This window comes from Halteromyces radiatus (genome assembly GCF_025201355.1).
Source record: "Halteromyces radiatus strain CBS 162.75 chromosome Unknown BX664scaffold_2, whole genome shotgun sequence".
In the NCBI taxonomy this organism is placed as follows: Eukaryota; Fungi; Mucoromycota; class Mucoromycetes; order Mucorales; family Cunninghamellaceae; genus Halteromyces; species Halteromyces radiatus.
In genome coordinates this window covers 820,193-838,475 of record NW_026251688.1, presented here as the reverse complement: position 1 = coordinate 838,475, position 18,283 = coordinate 820,193, and the positions used below count along the sequence as shown (strand labels likewise).

The 18,283-nt window shown below is 33.3% G+C and overlaps 9 protein-coding genes across 9 annotated transcripts; 4 read left to right on the top strand and 5 right to left on the bottom strand.

The window, feature by feature from the left end:
* Positions 1–27: 27 nt before the first annotated feature.
* BX664DRAFT_241268 (allantoicase) lies at positions 28–1,334 on the bottom strand (the record flags this gene model as incomplete). Its single annotated transcript, XM_051540228.1, has 5 exons — positions 28–92; positions 161–567; positions 634–1,006; positions 1,089–1,205; positions 1,271–1,334. Coding segments are annotated over 5 exons (1,026 nt in total), but the record flags the coding sequence as incomplete, so codon positions are not given.
* A 910-nt stretch (positions 1,335–2,244) lies between these two features.
* BX664DRAFT_324033 (urate oxidase) lies at positions 2,245–3,697 on the bottom strand. The gene is made up of 4 exons (XM_051543757.1): positions 3,557–3,697; positions 3,421–3,493; positions 2,657–3,334; positions 2,245–2,500 (listed from the first exon to the last, which is right to left on the bottom strand). The coding sequence occupies exons 1-4, from the start codon at positions 3,668–3,670 to the stop codon at positions 2,454–2,456; spliced, it is 912 nt and encodes a 303-aa protein (XP_051402686.1). The 5' UTR covers positions 3,671–3,697; the 3' UTR covers positions 2,245–2,453.
* A 392-nt stretch (positions 3,698–4,089) lies between these two features.
* Positions 4,090–7,205, bottom strand: BX664DRAFT_324032 (pseudouridine synthase). The gene is made up of 14 exons (XM_051543756.1): positions 6,969–7,205; positions 6,814–6,898; positions 6,598–6,732; positions 6,376–6,496; positions 6,179–6,293; positions 5,951–6,100; positions 5,832–5,894; positions 5,545–5,735; positions 5,309–5,463; positions 4,969–5,172; positions 4,778–4,910; positions 4,653–4,689; positions 4,502–4,555; positions 4,090–4,440 (listed from the first exon to the last, which is right to left on the bottom strand). Exons 1-14 carry the CDS (start codon positions 7,157–7,159, stop codon positions 4,218–4,220), a joined length of 1,857 nt encoding a protein of 618 aa, XP_051402685.1. The 5' UTR covers positions 7,160–7,205; the 3' UTR covers positions 4,090–4,217.
* Positions 7,206–7,331: 126 nt separating this feature from the next.
* On the top strand, positions 7,332–8,250 carry BX664DRAFT_324031 (mediator complex, subunit Med20). The gene is made up of 4 exons (XM_051543755.1): positions 7,332–7,373; positions 7,453–7,762; positions 7,838–7,921; positions 7,983–8,250. The coding sequence occupies exons 1-4, from the start codon at positions 7,360–7,362 to the stop codon at positions 8,184–8,186; spliced, it is 612 nt and encodes a 203-aa protein (XP_051402684.1). The 5' UTR covers positions 7,332–7,359; the 3' UTR covers positions 8,187–8,250.
* Positions 8,251–8,565: 315 nt separating this feature from the next.
* On the bottom strand, positions 8,566–9,618 carry BX664DRAFT_324029 (uncharacterized protein). Its single transcript, XM_051543754.1, has 5 exons — positions 9,468–9,618; positions 9,385–9,395; positions 9,170–9,294; positions 9,028–9,098; positions 8,566–8,899 (listed from the first exon to the last, which is right to left on the bottom strand). Exons 1-5 carry the CDS (start codon positions 9,587–9,589, stop codon positions 8,572–8,574), a joined length of 657 nt encoding a protein of 218 aa, XP_051402683.1. The 5' UTR covers positions 9,590–9,618; the 3' UTR covers positions 8,566–8,571.
* Positions 9,619–10,366: 748 nt separating this feature from the next.
* Positions 10,367–12,072, top strand: BX664DRAFT_257734 (uncharacterized protein; the record flags this gene model as incomplete). The annotated part of the gene is made up of 5 exons (XM_051540515.1): positions 10,367–10,546; positions 10,603–10,788; positions 11,052–11,414; positions 11,498–11,789; positions 11,840–12,072. 5 exons carry the CDS (start codon positions 10,367–10,369, stop codon positions 12,070–12,072), a joined length of 1,254 nt encoding a protein of 417 aa, XP_051402682.1.
* Positions 12,073–12,685: 613 nt separating this feature from the next.
* BX664DRAFT_59563 (ribosomal protein L6e-domain-containing protein) lies at positions 12,686–13,641 on the top strand. The gene has a single exon (XM_051549647.1). The coding sequence runs from the start codon at positions 12,842–12,844 to the stop codon at positions 13,544–13,546; it is 705 nt and encodes a 234-aa protein (XP_051402681.1). The 5' UTR covers positions 12,686–12,841; the 3' UTR covers positions 13,547–13,641.
* A 470-nt stretch (positions 13,642–14,111) lies between these two features.
* Positions 14,112–16,284, top strand: BX664DRAFT_324022 (endopeptidase). The gene is made up of 6 exons (XM_051543753.1): positions 14,112–14,317; positions 14,556–14,745; positions 14,887–15,105; positions 15,164–15,780; positions 15,863–15,900; positions 15,975–16,284. The coding sequence occupies exons 1-6, from the start codon at positions 14,250–14,252 to the stop codon at positions 16,052–16,054; spliced, it is 1,212 nt and encodes a 403-aa protein (XP_051402680.1). The 5' UTR covers positions 14,112–14,249; the 3' UTR covers positions 16,055–16,284.
* An 18-nt stretch (positions 16,285–16,302) lies between these two features.
* BX664DRAFT_324020 (mitochondrial carrier domain-containing protein) lies at positions 16,303–18,151 on the bottom strand. Its single transcript, XM_051543752.1, has 8 exons — positions 17,991–18,151; positions 17,840–17,928; positions 17,522–17,724; positions 17,358–17,441; positions 17,056–17,269; positions 16,826–16,991; positions 16,582–16,760; positions 16,303–16,522 (listed from the first exon to the last, which is right to left on the bottom strand). Exons 3-8 carry the CDS (start codon positions 17,710–17,712, stop codon positions 16,382–16,384), a joined length of 975 nt encoding a protein of 324 aa, XP_051402679.1. The 5' UTR covers positions 17,713–17,724; positions 17,840–17,928; positions 17,991–18,151; the 3' UTR covers positions 16,303–16,381.
* Between the last annotated feature and the right edge of the window lie 132 nt (positions 18,152–18,283).

Here is an 18,283-nt window from a genome sequence, read left to right as displayed (position 1 = left end):
ATTTTTGGGTGTCGTCAATCCAGCCCAGGGTAAAGCAGGAAGTGTAGCACCTTCTCGTACACCATACAATCTCAAACGCTTCAATCCACCATCTATCCAAAAGGAAAAAAAAAAAAACAAGTTAGATTCCAACAAAAAAAAATATTCTATTCTATCTTACCAGGAAGAATGCTAAGTTTAGCATGAGTAAACACCTTATCAGTATGAGTAGTATCAAATTGAAAGAGACCATGAGGACCAACCTTAGACTTTTCAACAATAGTGACCCATTGAGCATTAGAAGGAATTTCTTCATCAGAATTGGTAGCTTCAATCATGATTTGATTAGGGAAATTGCCCTTAAAGTGAGAAGTATCGATTTCCGCCTTGAGTAGATGACCCTTAGCACCCAACTTGACCACAACATAATCACGATGATCACCACCACGAGAACGTTTGCTTTGCCAACCATCATCAGCATCTTTGCCACGACCAGGGAGTAATAAGTTACTACCAGGACCATAATGTTCTTCCGTCACTTCCACAATACGTCCACCATTTCCACTATAGGCCAAATCAATCACTGCACTAATAAAAAGAAGAATATACTTGTTATATTTCATTCGCAATAATAATAATAATAGTAATACTTACGAGGGATCATTGGGGAAGATGGGACTAACAGTACCATAGACTCGACAACGAGCAATACCACCATCTGGATAGTTGTTGACACGAATATGAGTGTATACTTCAGTAGGTTTGTCCAAAACACATACATTATGGCAAGAGGGAGGGAGATCAATTTTCGGAAGTACTTCAGTCCATTTCACATTCTTATCTTGTACATTTCCTTCAGGGCAAAACGTAGCTTCAATAGAAGCGGCAGGTGCTTGATTTCCAGTAAAATAGTGAGTATCCACATCAAAACCATGGATTTGTCCAGCAAATCCGAGCTTGACAATACACCAATCATAAGTAGGATTATGACGTTTGGTTTCCCAACCATCCATCCAGGCACCAGTTTCTTTAATAAGAAAAAAAAAAAGAATATGGTTAGTGAAAGAAAAAAAAAAAAAGAACACTAATCAATTTGTTTGAGGGTTTACCAACAAAACGACCAGGACAATGAAGTGGAGGAGCAGGGTTAATCATATTGATAGCAGGAGCAAAGAATTCATCGGTGACAGCAACAATGGAACCACCAACAGAAGAATTGGCAAGATCTAGGTAAGGAAAAAAAATTAGAAGTTGCTATGGGAACATCGGTTAAATAGACATAACATCTTACCAATGCATTTAGATAAAGGGGAAGTCTTCAAGTCTTCATAAGCAATTCGTTTGAATGAAGCCATTTGATATATATAATGTAGGAAATAAACAATAAAAAGAAAAAAAAAGAGGGTAAAGAAGAGAGAGAGAAAAAAAAAAAAAAGGAAAGGGAAAACCAGCGAAATCAAACTGGCTTTAATACTTTTTTCACGCGTCCAGATTTTGTAATCTTGTCCAATGAAATGCGAGTTATACCTTCAACAACGAACTCCATTATACCCTCTTCCATGGGTTTCATTCTCCGTTTGCTTTTTATGATTCAACCTTGACATGAATGATGATCAATAGTACCCCTTTGTTTTTTACTTTACCATCTTACATATACACACACTCATTATCAATGTATAATATAACAAACATACAATATATATAAAAAAAAAGGAATTATCACCTCCAAACTAAAGTTATCGACTTCTTTTTTTTTATGCTTTATTCAAAAGAGGCAATTGCCCTTACACAAGAAAAAAAAAAAGGCCACCTATGCATCTCTCTCTCTTTTTATGATTTTATAAAATGCCAGTCTCACTACCAGCTTTTAAGACATTAGAACTTAAATCATCCTTTATGTGGAAACATTTTACATGTTGAAAGAAAGAAAAAGAAAAGGGCACTCCGTTGACTCGGTCCATCCCTTTTTCATTTTAAACCAACAGTTGGAAGATATCCTTTTTTTTTTTTTTTTTTTTGAAAATCAGAGAGGAGTTCATCACATCAAACGTAACCTAGGAGACAAATGGATACGAAGGAAAATGAAAAAAATCATAGACGTTGGTGATACTTTTGCAATGCCAATATCATAGTCATTATTGATCAATGACATTTCATGTACAAGTTTCGCCAGTAGAATGATTCTTACATTCATCGTCACCCAATTCAATAATAACTCACTACAGTCCAACATAATTTTGAATCCAGTTTTATTTACATATGGTCAAAATAAAAGAAAAGTATATATGAATGTTTTTGTACAAAAAAAAAAAAACCTAAAAAGTATCACCATAGCCCATCAAGGATTACGATGTACAAAAAAAAAATCTTGGAGGGAAAAGAGGAGGATGATGGATATAAAAAAAAAAAAAGAATAAAACTAAAAAATATGAGGAAGAAAAACTAAAATAAAAAAAAATATCAGTAGAAAACCTTTAGAGCTTGGAAGCAGGTTTGCGAGCAACAGTGGCAGTAATGAGACCTATCAAAAAATAATAATAATAAAAAAAAAGGAATCAGAATTGATCAGTATTCCAAAATTATCAATCACTAATATTCCTCTTCCCTCAATGATGGGATGATCATCATCCTCTCTCTCTCTTTTGTTATCCTTTTGTTCTAACATGTTCAAACTTACCAGAGGGATCAGGTTGAGGATAGTAGATATCCATGTTCTTGCCAGTGTTATCCAAACCGAGCTTGGACAAGTCCATACCGACGTAATGTTTGTTGGGCAAGGCATAGCTGATTTCTGCAATTTCGGGGTGCTTAGCCAAAGCTTGAGTTTGCATCAAGTACATAGTAGCTTGAACGGAAGCAGAATCATCGGTGGCAAAAGTATCGGTAGTAATCTTCTTGATACTATCATGGATAGCAGGGAAGTTGATATGACGCAAGACCTTATCATCGTTGGAGGTAAACACCCATTCACAGTCAACAGCAGTAGAGAAAATACGATCCCAAGTTTCAGCCAAGGTGGTGTATTGATCGCGATAAAAGCCATGGAAAGCAGAACCAGTGGTCTTGAGCACCAACAAATTCTTCAAACCAGACTTGATAGCGACCTTGTTACCAGCACGTTCACGGACCACAGAGCAAGTTTGCACATCTTCACCATCACGAACAAAAGAATGAGGATGAGGCTTACCATCAACAGACAAACGAGACCATTTGTGCTTGATAATATCAACATAAGCATGGGTGATGTGAGCATATTGCTTCAAAACATGTTCAGTAATTTCTTGAGCAAATAATTCAATATTATCGACATTTTGGGACTTTTTGGCCAACATGTTGACAGTGTTCTTGCAGGTATCTATAAAAGAAAGAGAAAAAATCAGTTGATAATGTTACTAATGTAGAGCATTGTTCTTTTTTTTTTTTTAAAAAAAAAAACATTACCAGTAGTAACAACAACGGAATTATCAGCCTTGGTGTAAGAAGTAGCAATATCACCATCCAACAACAAACGGACCTACATTAAAAGAGTATGAGTTATTACATATATATATATATATCAACCAATTAGTCAACTTACAGTCAATTCAGTACAGCGTTGAACTTGACCTTCACGATAGACACGCAAGAGACGGACAAGGTCCTTACCATAGCGAGTAGCTTTCAAGTAAACGTTTTGGTTAGAAGCAGACATGGTTTGTTTTAGGATGAGATAAGGTTGTAGATAATAAAAAAAAAGAATGAAAAAAAGAGAAAAAAAAAATCGTAAAGCCGATGTATTTTATACCTGTATTTTTGAATCAGCCATGATTTTATAGTTGCACAAAAATACCAATTATACCTTTACTATTTAGGTCGCCGAACCTGAAGCTTCTAGTTACCAAAAGTGGCACATTATATACCCTTTCCCCCGCACTAAAATTCCTTGCCAGTGTAATCCTATTTCGTGAGAACGAGTATTTTTTTTACCATTGATTGACGGATGAATATTTAATTTTTTTTTCATTTGACAGAAATAGTAAAAAAGTGGCGTGACCATCCATCTTCGTTATCAAAGACTTGAAGACTATAAGATGATAAGTTATCTACTTCTCTAATCATTAATCCATAATATGAGTACAAAACGTTATTTTATTGATGTATTATATAAAAAAAAATGATGCAGGGAAAAATAAACTATATGAGGAAGAGAATTTCCATTTTCTATAAACTAATAAAAACTATACAACAAAGAGGATTCATTATAAACTATGGACCAATTTGGATTGGCTTTGAGAAGATGTTTCAATACGAATGATTTCACGTAAAGCCATAGTTGCATATTGACTGGATCCCAATGTAAATTCCACACGTAAAGCCAGGTGCTTACCATCAGGTTCACCAACTGGTTGAGGTTCACCCAATGCTGTATCAAGATCGGTATTGACAAGTTTTTCTGTAGGATCATTGTAACGAATAAATGACCTAAAGAGAAAATAAAAAATTAAATATTATAAAACTAAATTCATCTATGATCCATTCTTACCATGACATATTATCAGGAACAGAAAGTATAGTTCTATAATCACCAGGGATATCACTAGATAAAAAAGAGAATGTATGAATGAGAATTAAACACATCATGTTCCATTCTTTTTTCCTGTTTTTTTTTTTTTTTCTGAAAAAAAAAGACTTACTCAAAAACATTGTCTTTCAAGTTGAGTTTATCTTCAGCTAAATAAGGTCATAGTTAAAGTAATAACAAAAGATATCAATATATACATACAAACATAACAATCCATTTTGTTTTTGTTTTTATTACCCAAATATTCTTGGAAAAGATCACCAATTTCATTTTTTGGGAGAATCGTACGACGACCAGGTACAGGATAAACAACATCCTTGATAGAGTAAGAGTGGATATTTTCTTCTGTCAATACCAAAGGAACCTTTCTCTGAAAACAAAAAAAAATCAATTCATCACCTTTTGCAGTCTTTTTTATAGTAACTTACAGCCCAAGGATCACGTCGACCAACATTATTACTAACTTGACCATTCTGCTTCTTCTTAATATCATCATCATTAGGTTCAACCATCACTAGATCTCCTACTATAGGGGCAGTACAACCAAATCGCTTGACACGTTCAGATACAACACGATTCCAAATGTATGATTGATAGGCATGAATATACAAGAGGTACAAATTTCGTGTTATCTATAAAATATGGGGTAAATATAAAATTAGAGAATGTTGTGAAAGGATCGTGCGAAAAAATATACCCTTCCCCACACACACATAGAGTAACAATTCTATTCTATTCTTTTTTTTTTTTTTTTTTTTTGGTACTTACGTTCTTGATGGCCTTTTGATGATTTCCAGGGAATCGTTCATAACTTTTCAACATTTTAATTTCAGCGTTAGCTCGTCGAGGGAAAATAGCTAATGTAGCCTTGGGATCCTTTGTTTCTGCCCAGAGTTCTCTCGCTTTAGCATAACTAGGTCCATCTGAATAAGGTAACACAAAAAAAAGAAAGAAAAATAATCAATTCATGTCTAAATCATCACTTTTTTTTTTAATAATGTTACCTCCAGCACGTGGCATCAGAATAAGATCAGAAGCAGTAGCATAATCCTTTTGTAAAATCTTGCGACCAATTTCATGTGTCAATATGCTACTTGTTCCAAATCGTTGCATACCATAATAATTCAAAAAGCCTTGTGATTTCAAAGAGTTCAAAGAGGTGGTGATAGAATCTTCATCAGCACCAGAAACGTCACTATTAAATAATAATAATAATAATAATAATAATAATAATAATAATAAAGGCAAATCAATTCCTTTATTCCTAATCATCCATAAAATCAACACTTACCGGAGAACTATACCAAAATGATTCCCATCAGAATCACCTAAAGTCAAACCTTTTGGAGTAAACCTAAAACATGAGTGTTAGCTGTGTTCGAAATCTGCATATTTTTTTTTCTTGTTTACTTGAAATTGCCCACTGAAATACCATGTTCCTTCAATTCATCCTTGACTTCCTCAAATCGATCAGGGCGACCTTTGGAAATGGTCATTGATTGCACAGTAATGGCGCGTGCATCTTTGGTACCGGCATAACTGATATTTTTTCCAGGAACCCTAAAATAAAAGAATAGAAAACATTCATATCAATACCAATCCTCTTCCTTTTTTTTTCTCCTGAACTGAATCACATACTTGACAATTTTAGAAATCCAATTAGCAGCACCCATAGTATCAATATTTGTTTTGTATACATTGAATTGAAGATAATCACCACCCATAGCAAGGTAATCAATATAAATCCTACGATCTAATGAATATAGTGAACATGGTTAAGTCCTTGTTTTCTCTTCCTATTTTGTTTTCTTTTTTTTCAAATACTGTATACTTACTGACGTTCTCGGTGTTTTCAGGCCAACATATAGTCAAAAGTCCATCTTTCACAGAAGATTTCAAAGGTGTATCAAAAGTAGATATAATCTTGTATAGCTCTTGTCTAGTTTCTTTTGTTGTCTATAATTTTTTTTTTTAAAAAAAAAAGATCAATTTGTTTCATATTTTCTTCAATTATAAAATCATCATCCTTTTTTTTTATTATTGTTATTATTATTTACCTGAATAGAAACCACACGATCAATTTCATCACGATGATCCAAAAGGTAACGGAATTCTTTGGCAACTTTAGCATCAAATAATTCTTCCATTTTGGCATCAAGTTCTGAGTCGGTAAGTTTGTCCATTCTAGCAGGCTAAGAAAAAGAGATCATTCTTTAGCTCATTATTTTTTATGACAATCATTCCCCTTTTTTTTTCATTAATATAATACTTACATTATGAGTTTTCGGTTGTTCAAAACTTGTGAGCCTTACTACATGACCATCTAGATCTACTTCATTGACAAGGAAATCTTCAGCCCTGTATATAATCATGTTAGTTTTTCATTTTCATTTTCTTTTTTTTCCTTTGTTTGATGTGAATGACTTGCCTATTTTTGAGAATACAATGGAAACCAGTCAAGTCAGGGTTCACAAAGGCAGAGATCCCGACATCACTTTCCAAGACAGGTGGAATGTCTACTTTGACACGTTTTGAGTTGTCTTCGTCCTCTTCACCGCGTACACGTTTTCCAAGAGTTGAAGTTGTGGAAGCAGTTGATTTCGAAAATATATTACCCATATTCAACCAAAAAAAAAAATTTAATATAAACAAAAGTAAAAAAGAGAAAACAAACTGAAAAGATTGGGGCAAAAGAAACTTTAAAAAAAAGTTTGATTTGAAAAAAAAGACGGACATTCAAACTCACAGTCACCAATGAAATAGAAGATTGTCTTTCGTCTCTTCTCTTTTTTTTTTTTTATTGATTCTCTATCCTGACTATGGGAGTTACTTGGTAAATAAAAAGACTTTTAATATTCAATGTAGAGATTATTCATAAAACAATAAACTCACCTTTTCTTTGTTTGTTTTAGTCTTGTTCGTTGGAAAAATGCCACTGGGATGCGCGACTTTACATACATTGCAGAACATGTCACTAAAACATTACACGGAAGAAACGCAGGAACGTGGTCACTGACAATGAAAATGTATCGTGATGCCAATACAATACAACGCCAAGGGAAAGATAGTAAATTGATGTATCAAGTAGCTCTTGGACAACAACCTGGACAACTCTACTGTATGGTGGAAGGTGGTGTGGTGATAGAAGCAGAAAAAGAAATAGAATCTATTCTATCCAGATTAAGGAATATTTGGCAATTACGACAAAGTATTACTATAGAGGTAAGTATTACAATAATATAGATAGATAGAAACTCATTCTTTTTTTTTTTTTTTTTTTGAAAATGATTGATATAGGGAACAAGCTTTGATATTGATGATTTTACATTACGGGTAGCGAATATTTTAGTGGGATCAACATACAAAGGTCTTTTATTAGAGGTAAGAATATATAATATATATATATGAATGATGGATTGATTATTATTATATTTTTGAATAGATCGATTATCACCCTTGTTTTGTACCACATGATGCGAATGATTTGTTCCGAGAATTCATTGAATCTATCTTACCACCATCAGCTCAACTCTCTTGTGAATACGACTATAGCTATGAACAAGTTGGACTTAGCAATCAGGAATTTACATCAGCGCACACTGGATACCAATATATGATGTTGTTTCGAAATGATGGTTTATTATAGAAATACAGTAGTTAGTTTAGTTTTTATCTAATTTTGTTAATAAAAAAAAATATTCTGATTGAAATGTTATGATATTGTCACTCTTTTTTTTTTCTTGGTTTTGGTCTTTCAGGTTTCTTGAGAAGTAGATATGTAGGATCATCACTGTACCATAAAAAGAAATAAGGAGACATCAGATGAAAATAGAAGAGGAGGTGAAAGAAAAACGAGGGAGAAATACGTGGATATGGATTATAAAAAAAAAGTTTTTTTTTTATTATTATTATTATGATAAATTCAAAAAAGATATCACAGATTATATAAGATAGATGAAAAACAGAATGAGGAAGCACATTAACTAGTGACAAAATAAAATGTAATAAATAATAATATGGTGATGATCAGTCTAGGCATTCAATGCAAGCATCATCAAAGCAGGAATGGCCAAGACAAAGGAGGTAATTTGAAGACCAGTAGCCGAGTTTGGAGTAGGGGTAGAAGTAGCAGAAGCAGAGGTCTTGATACTACCAGAAGTAGAAGAGGAAGTAGGAGCAACAGAAGAGGAAGAGGCAGATGAAACAGCAGATGAAGTAGCAGAAGAGGAAGAAGTAACAGCGGAAGTTGATGCGGAAACAGATGAAACAGCAGAAGAAGAAGAAGAAGCAGAAGCAGTAGCAGAGCCGATAGTTCCGGTACCACCAGTAACAGTGATGGGTCCACTATAAGAATATTGACTATACAAAAAGGAAAAAATATCATAAATATAGAAAGAGAAAATGTGATTAGTTTCTATTCCCGAAAACCATCAACCGTGTTATCACAGAAAACAAAAAAAAAAAAAAAAATTGAAACGAAAACTCACGTGGCACCGTTGTCATCAGTATATTGGAATTGGAAAGCAAATGTACCAGTAGGAGCAAGAGATTTGGGAACCTTTATATATAAGAAAGAATGTAATCATTAGTTTATCAATCATCCAATAATTTTTTTTTCAAATGACTTACAGTCCATTGATAATGTTCATCACCTCCTTGAACATTGAAACTAATACCAGTAGGAGACATGGTGTTGGCATTGGCACCTTGAATAACAATCACTTTTACACTTTGATCAAGACCATTATTCCAAGCTAAAAGATAAAAAGTAAAAAAAAAAAAAATTAGTAAACATTTCATATTTAGATATATGAAAAAAAAGAAAGAATGATTTATTCACTTACTAATATCAACACTTAATACATAGAACCAAAAAAAAAAAAAGATATTAATTTGGTTTCAATGTAGAAAAAAAAATGTAACTTACGAGTCTCCAGCTTTAAGGGAAGTACCTGGAAGAGGATTGGTAATATAGAAAGGACTAGAGTTACTTTGAGCAGTTACAATAGCAACGAGAGCAAACAAGAGAGCAATACAATAAGCTTTCATGATAGAAAAAAAAAATAAATGATTAGAAAGGAAAGGGCAGGAAGTAATATAAAGAAAGAAAAGAAAAGAAAAAAAGAAAAAAAAAAGAAATTTTAAGTTCTCCTTGACCCTTTTTTAACTTTTTTTTTTTTTTTGTTGGTAGTGCAAAATACATTTTCAAGGAACGACCGGTTCTTTCTGACAGGTAATGTCATTCCAAAAAAAAAAGGGAGGGAGATTCACTATTATAATAACCATTTTTCGTAATTAAGATGTATTCAATCATCAACTTTTTTTTATTTTTTGTTCTCACTCCTTTTCTATATTATCTCTCCTATTGATGATGATGATGGTTGAATCAAAAAAAAGATAAATAATAATATTTATGAAAAAAAAAAATTGAATCCAATCGCCGATAAACGTTAACAAAGTTTTGCTTTCTATGATTGTTCTTCTTTTCATTTCATTTCACTGGTGAAACGTGAAACAAGAAGTTCACTCTTTTCTAGCAGTTCTTTGAATTCCAATTCCGTCTACCAGTCAATAAGAAAAAAAAAGAATCATCTCTACCTCTTCCAAAGTCTGAATTCTTAATGAGCATTTGAAAATTTTAACTCAAGAGCATAATAAAAAAAAAAAAAAAAATGAAAAAACAAAACACTGTGCAATATGATTGGTCAATGATTCACTGATTTTTCTTTTCGGGTGGAAATAAGTACGTCCCCACTCAGCTATCTGGTAGAATTCAATTTTTTTTTTTTTTTTTTGTTTCTTCACTTTTTTTTTTTCTATTAGATTATGCCTCCTTTTAGAAAGCGACAGAGAAGACAGGTTGAACACAGCACTGGAATTGACTTTACGAAACATCTATTTTCGGATGAACTCGTTCTTGGTACTTTTTCTTATCTTACAGCTCTTGATTTGATTGAATGTGGCAAAGTCAATCGTTCTTGGTCTCGTTTAGCGCGTGATCCAGGCGTAAGTTTTATTTTATTCCATTGGATCAGTCTTATATTAACCTCTTTGTACTATAGTTATGGAAACCTTTATATCAAGATCGTTTCAGTACGCCTTTGACCAACTTTAAACTCAAATGGAAACTCGCTATTGAAAATGAACCAGATACTATTAATTGGAAAGAAGAATATCGCATTCATCAAAACTTTTTATCAGGTAAAATAATAATAATAATAATAACAATGTATTTATTACTTAAACTTGTATGATATTATCTCTAGGTCATTGTTCTTCTCACCGTCTCAACAATATCAATATACCAACTACAAACTCTGACGTTAACTTTTTTCGTCAAGTTCAATATACCCGTGATATTCTTTGTATTCTGGACACCTGTGCGAATCGAGTGGAAGTATGGTACGTTGGGAACCAAACATCACGATATTTAGGTTACATTATGGACGATCTATCTGAACAACAGCAACACGGTTTTACAACAATTAAATTGGCGAATGTAACCTTTGAGAACAATCAACAATATACTTTGGCTATTGGTCATCAACAGGGTGGATTCAGCTTGTGGACTTTTATTGTAGAGGGATCGAAATCAATCAAGGTGACAAACGTGAAACGATCCAATGATGTTGGAGCTAGGGATTCCGTGGTCGCGATAGATACTTGTCCTTCAATTACGATCATATGTACTTCTAGTATGAAACTCTTGGCATTCGATACCACCCAACAACAACCTCGACAAATCTTCACCTTACATAGTCCTATACCTTGGTCCTCCATTCTTCTTCATTTGGCTCCATCTTCTCTTCATCGTTGGCGTGCTCTCTTATGTTTTGGAATGCCTGCTGGATTACATTCATCTTTAGGTGTTCAGGTATCTATCTATCTATTTATCTATATATATAGACGTGTATATTCATTCATTTATTTTTTTTTTAAAAAAAAAAATCATGATAGGAAATGATCTTTACATTGGATGGACTTGTCTCATCTCGACACTCATCGACTCTTTGTTATGATCAACCCTTCCTATTACCAGGATCAACAACGGAACTTGACAATCCAATCATGACATCCATGACATATTCTGAACCTTTTTTGATGACAGCACATACCAACAATACTATCAGACAATACAGAGTTATATCTACATCAAGTGATTTCCGTTTTGAATTTGTCAGGACATTATTTGGTCATACTTGTCAGGTTACCTCTTTAGCCATGCACTCAGAACAAGGACGATTGATAAGTAAGTCATTTATATTAGATGAAAATAGAACTAATATTGATTCTATGTAGGTGGATCTAGAGCTGGACTCAGGATATGGGATATGTTAAGTTTGGATCAATACAAGAAACGAGGGAAGGATTATGTGGTAACTCTCAAACCTGAAGATGAAGATGATGACAAGACGAAAATGCCAATGGATGATATTAATTGGATACAAATGGACAAAGATAAAATCGTTGCCTTGTTACAAAATAGGGAAACCCATTGCCATTGGTTGAAGGTTTGGTCTTTTGATTCTTGATTTGGTATCTTCTTCCTTTTTTTTTTTTTTTTTTATCTGTATAGTTTAATAACCTATGTATATCTTATTGAATAAATGATGATATTAACAATATATATTTAATTCGGTTGCTTATATATATTAAACGAGAGCTGACATTGAAATTAGCTTGTTGCCCAAATTTGGCGGGGGAGGAAAAAAAAAAGAAATGTGAGCCAAAGATTGATCATTAGCTTCCTCCTCTTTCGCGAAGGCCATATTGTAAGTGAAAGCAGAGAAATAGAAATGATAGATACAACATGATGAATTAGATGGATAGATCGATAAATAGATGGATGGATAGATAAACGAATGGATAGACGAATAGATGGATGGATGGATGGATGATAATTGGATATTCAAAACACATTCGACGGATTATCTCAATACACGAATTACCCTTTCGAAAGTAATCTACAAAAACGAACGAATCGATCATTTAAAAAGACAATATCGAAAAATAAAATCATGAAAGAAATCGATATAGATTCAATGGATGGATGGATGGATGGATGGATGGATTCAAAGTACAAAGCAAACTACACTTATGCATGGACGACAATGAACAAATACCGAGACAATTAAGAAAAAAAATGTTGGCCCAGTATTCCACCAATATATATCGACCATGATCTATTCTTATTCTATCTAGATACTTCTTTCTTCCATCTAATTCATCAATTATAGTTCTAATAATGGATAATTCATGAAACTGATCTTCCTTTTTTTTTTTCTATAGTTGAAAAAAAACATGTCGACCTCTTCTAGAAACTCCATCCTTGTCCCCGGTGTGTCTCGTTACAGTCGTTCTGTGATCTACGCCAAGAAGGCTTTGTACAAGCGCAACAAGTACAACACCCCTGCTGCTGTGAAGGAAGCTGCTGCTGATAAGACTGTTGAAGTCAAGGGTGCCAAGAATGGTGGTAAGCGTACCATTCCTGCCAACAAGGCCAGCAAGTTCTACCCTGCTGAAGATGTTCCTCAACCCAAGAAGTCTCGCAAGACTGTCAAGGTTGCTGGTCTCCGTGAATCCATCACCCCTGGTACTGTTGTCATTCTTTTGGCTGGTCGTCACCGTGGAAAGCGTGTTGTTGTCTTGAAGCAATTGGACTCTGGTCTTCTTCTCGTTACTGGTCCTTTCCGTGTCAATGGTGTCCCCTTACGTCGTGTTGACCAAGCTTACGTTATTGCCACCTCCACCAAGATCGATATTGGTGCTGTCGATGCCAAGTTCAACGATGCTTACTTCAAGAAGTCTTCTGCTACCAAGTCTCAAGAATTCCTTGCTTCTCAACAAGAAGGTGCCAAGGCTGTTCCTGCTTCCAAGGCTGCTGACCAAAAGGCTGTTGACAAGGCTATCCTCGAAGCTGTTGTCAAGACTCCTTTCCTCCGTCAATACTTGTCTGCCAAGTTTGGTTTGTCCAAGGGTCAATTCCCCCACAACATGAAGTTCTAAACTAGGTACTATTACCCTGCTTCTTCATCATCCCTTTTTCTTAACTCATAGTTTTCTTTTAGTTATCTTCATTTAGTCCTCTTTGTCTTTTTTTATATCTTTTTTTTTTCTGGCCCTTGTTAATAAAAAAAAACATCTTTCTTTTGTGTACTCTTTTTTTTTTATTTTTTATTATTTGGATAGGAATCATTACCTTAGGTTGATAGGATCTAAATCTTTATATGTGGTCAAAATAATGGGAAAACATTCAAGGTGTTGATAGAGAGCATATGGATTACATGATGGAATGATGATAATGGATGAGAATATGATACTATTGATAATTACTCTGATAAGGCTCGTGTTTCTTTCTGATATGATAAATATTAGTCTCAATAAAGTAAAGATAATCATTGTTTGTTAATAAAAATGAAGGATTGTCTCAATGTGAAACCTAAATTTCTCGTGGACTTGTTCTTTAATACTAATAATAATAAGAAGAAGAAAAGGAAATGATACACTGATATAGTATTGTGTCGGTGGATTATTCTCTTAAATTATATTATCATACGCGCGTCCAAAAAAAAAAAAATGGAGCGGGCTTTACTTTTTTTCCTTGGTCATCTCCCCTCAGGTTTGTTTCTAATTTCTTTTTTTTTTTCTTTTTTTCTTTTCTTTTTCTTTTTTGTCATTACTTTTTTTTTTCTCTTTTAATTTATTAAACATGAAAGTGTTTACATTATCCACCATCGCTGCTGCTTTCTTTGCTATTTCTAATGCAGCTATTACAAGGTAAATAAAAAAGGTTTCTAGTGTGAAATACTCTTTCTTTTTTTTTTTTTTTTTTTTTTGGGACAATGGGATGAACTTCGGGGGATTATTTTGATAGTATTATATATATATAAAGAGAGTTATTTTACTTCAAAAAAAAAACCATTCAAATATCTAGACACCCTTTTTTTTATTTATTTATTTGGTTTCAACTGTTATTACTGCTATTATGCTGACTATTCCTTTTTTGTTATTGTAGGGTCCCTATCAAAAAGGTCCAAGAAACCCCTGCCGAATCCCTTGAAAGATATTCCCACACTGGTCAATATTTGACTCAAAAATACTTTGGTTCTAACCGTGCTTATGACTTGAATGCCAAGACTTTCCAAGTGGGTCCTGATGGTGGTGTTGAACATGGTGTGCCCATTTCCAACTATATGAATGCTCAGGTAAAAAAAACGAGATAAAATAATGTACTATCTTTTATTCATATATTAACAATATTTCCTTATTAACAATATTTCCTTTTTTTTTTTTTTTTGATACTATTTGTGTTTTTTTTTCTTCTTCTTCTTACTTCTTTGTTACAGTACTATGGTGAAATTGAAATTGGAACTCCTCCCCAACCTTTCACTGTTGTTTTTGATACCGGTTCTTCTAACCTTTGGGTACCTTCTACTCATTGTACCTCTATTGCATGTTATTTACATCGTCGATATGATTCTAGTCAATCAAGCTCTTTCAAGGAAAATGGAACTGAATTTTCTATTCAATATGGTACTGGTTCTTTGGAAGGATTCATTAGTCAAGTAAGTTCGGGATAATTTATATATAATTATATATATACTAACGAAATCTTCTCCTTAGGACACTTTACATTTTGGCGGTCTTACTATCAAAGATCAAGGATTTGCTGAATCAGTCAAGGAACCTGGATTCACTTTCGCTTTGGCTCGATTTGATGGTATTCTTGGATTGGGTTATGATACTATTTCAGTACAACGTGTGGTGCCACCTTTCTATCAAATGGTAAATCAAGCATTACTCGATGAACACGTATTTTCTTTCTGGCTCAATGATCAAAATGGTGATGATGCCGAAGGACAAGGTGGTGAATTAGTGTTGGGTGGTACGGATCCTGATCATTACAAAGGTGATATCGCTTGGTTGCCTATCAAGCGTAAAGGTTACTGGGAAGTCAAGCTAGATGACATCAAATTGGGCGGTGAATATGCCGATTTGGAGCCCGTTGGTGCTGCTATCGATACTGGTTCTTCTTTGTTAGTGGCTCCTACTACCATTGCTGAATTGATCAATAAGGAATTGGGTGCTGAAAAGAATTGGGCTGGACAATATACTTTGGACTGTGCAAAGGTACCTGATCTTCCTGAATTTTGCTTTGTCTTTGATGGCAACGATTTCTGTTTGGAAGGAAAGGATTATATCTTGCAAGTACAAGATCAATGTATTTCTGGATTCATGGGGTAAGTATTTTCTTTTTTCCTTCAAAAAAAAAAAAAAACTTTGATCTTACATATTTGTTCCTTTTTTTTTTTTTTTCCTTAGTATGGATATCCCTGCTCCTGCTGGCCCTATGTGGATTGGTAAATACAATAGAATTCTCTTTTATATGATGTTTTATATATTGATTCCTTTTTATTTTATTTTATTTTCTTAGTTGGAGATGTCTTCCTTCGCAAGTATTACAGTGTCTATGATTTGGGCAATGATCGTGTTGGTTTGGCGGAATCCAAGTAGAATATAGAATCATATAGTCTATCCCCTCCCCTTTTTTTTAGTTTGTACTTTTTTTTTTACGCTTTGTTTGCTTCTGTTTGTGATGACAAAAGTGAATGGCGTTTGGTCTGTATTCTTCTTTTATATGTAGTCATTGATTTACAAAATATAATAAAAAAAATGAAAATATAACCTACAAAATATATGTGTAAAAAACTAATAAAGTACATCATGAATACATCAGAAGAAAAAAAGGAGTGTAGCAAAAGTAGTTGGGAAAAAATAAAGAGTTTATTGAACTAATGAGTATGTACAAGAAAAAATAAAAATAAAAATAAAGTATGAAGTCTATAAATGATTTTCCAAAGATTGTTGTCGGGTATACCATCGAAGAATTTCTTCATAAATAGTCCATGCGATTGCCGAGTTAAGAGGTTTCCTTATCAGTCGCACACTCATGCCATCAAAGAAACCCATGACACCTTCCTCCTAATACAAATAAATAAAATAAATCCATTGTAGTTTTCGATTTTTATATACTTATTTACCTTTAGCACTTTTGTAGCTGCTTGTATGAGGTTTTTGTAAATGGTAGGTTTCAATTGCATTCGAGTTTTGAGCATATCGAAAGGTTGTGTGATCACGGTAGCTGTCATACCAGCAATAACTCCTGATCCTAAATTGATGACAGCATTGGCCATTTTGTAATCATGTAGTTCCATCCATCCTAGATCACAGAATAATAATCAGTCATCATCTTTTTTTTTTTTTTATTTTTATTTTCTATCTTACCATGAGTTCTTTTCTTACAATTTTCATAAAAAAAGAGATATATACCAGCAAAAGGAGCATCTCGAATAAAAGTTGCACCATAACCAGCAAATAGACCTCGCATACCATCATGCTTGACAATAGATGTAAATGCTTCTGTCATAGATTTGTAATTATAAAAGTTGCTCTATAAAAAAAACAAAAGATGAGGATATTTTGTATAATTATTTATTATTGTTTCATTCACTTACTTCATATCGTACTTTGACCACAGTGATTGGCATCATTACATATCCAACAGCACCACGAGCAGACATACCAGATACAAGATTTTCCCATTGTTTTTGTTCAAGTGTTGATGAATGTTTGATAGATAACCATGGTTGCCAAGTATGTCTTGTTTTGGCAAGTATGTTCCGAATTTCTGACAAAGCAAAAAAGTACATGGCTGACCCTGGTACATTTCTAATCCAAAAAAAAAGGTTTGATATATCATCCTTCCCTTAGTTTCTTTATTCTCTTTTCTATTATTATTAATATTATTCCAACTTACCTCAAGATCGTCGGTACTGTTCCACGCCAAAGTCCTGTTATTCCATTATTGCTGACAATGTCACGTATAGTAGAATACATGGTACTAAAAAAAAAAAAAAAAAAAAAAAAAAAAAGAGACAGAAAATGAGATACTTGCAAAATAATAACAAAAATATAGTGTACCTTTTCTGAGGAGATACAAGTAAACCTTTCAGTTTGGCTTCACGTAAAAAAGCAAGGTGATCCTGTCGTTGTTGTTGTAAACGAGTTTTGATAAGATCGAGAGGTTGTAATGTAAGACATGCCACCATTCCTGATATAGCTCCACCAGATAAATGAAGCACTGGAGGAGTATTTTTATCACTTTTTGTCATGAAGGGTATTGACTAATTGAATAGAGTTGAAAAAGAATAATTAATAAAAGAAAAAAAAGGGAGAAAGAGAAAAAAAAAAGAAAAAAAAAGTCAAAAGCCTCGAAATATGTAGGCAAAACAACCTTACCTGTTTGAGCGGAGAAGCAAATAGAAGTCGACAATACGAATAAAATAATACTTCAATTTTGATATATTATATCATTTTGTTTGAGCACTCTAATTCATAAAATAGTTTTGCGAATAAATATAAGAAAAACAATGTCAATAATCGCGTTTACCTTTTTTTTTGGGTTCTTTACTATGTTTTTGTCTTCAATTGTTTAGTGCTGTATTTTTTTTCCATATTGTTCAAGTATAAAGTTATCGTTTATAAATTGTTATAAAGACATTGTTTTCTTATTAGTCTTTATAGATAGTCATCACAAGTTCAATTTAAAAAAAAAAAAAAAGAGGAAGAAATTAGGTGAAAATGTTGAAAAGGGAAAAAAAAAAGTAACCTTTGTGTTCCCAACGGAAAAATAGAGCCCCGATGCACCCAGTTTTTCTTTTGTAGATCATGATAACATATTGA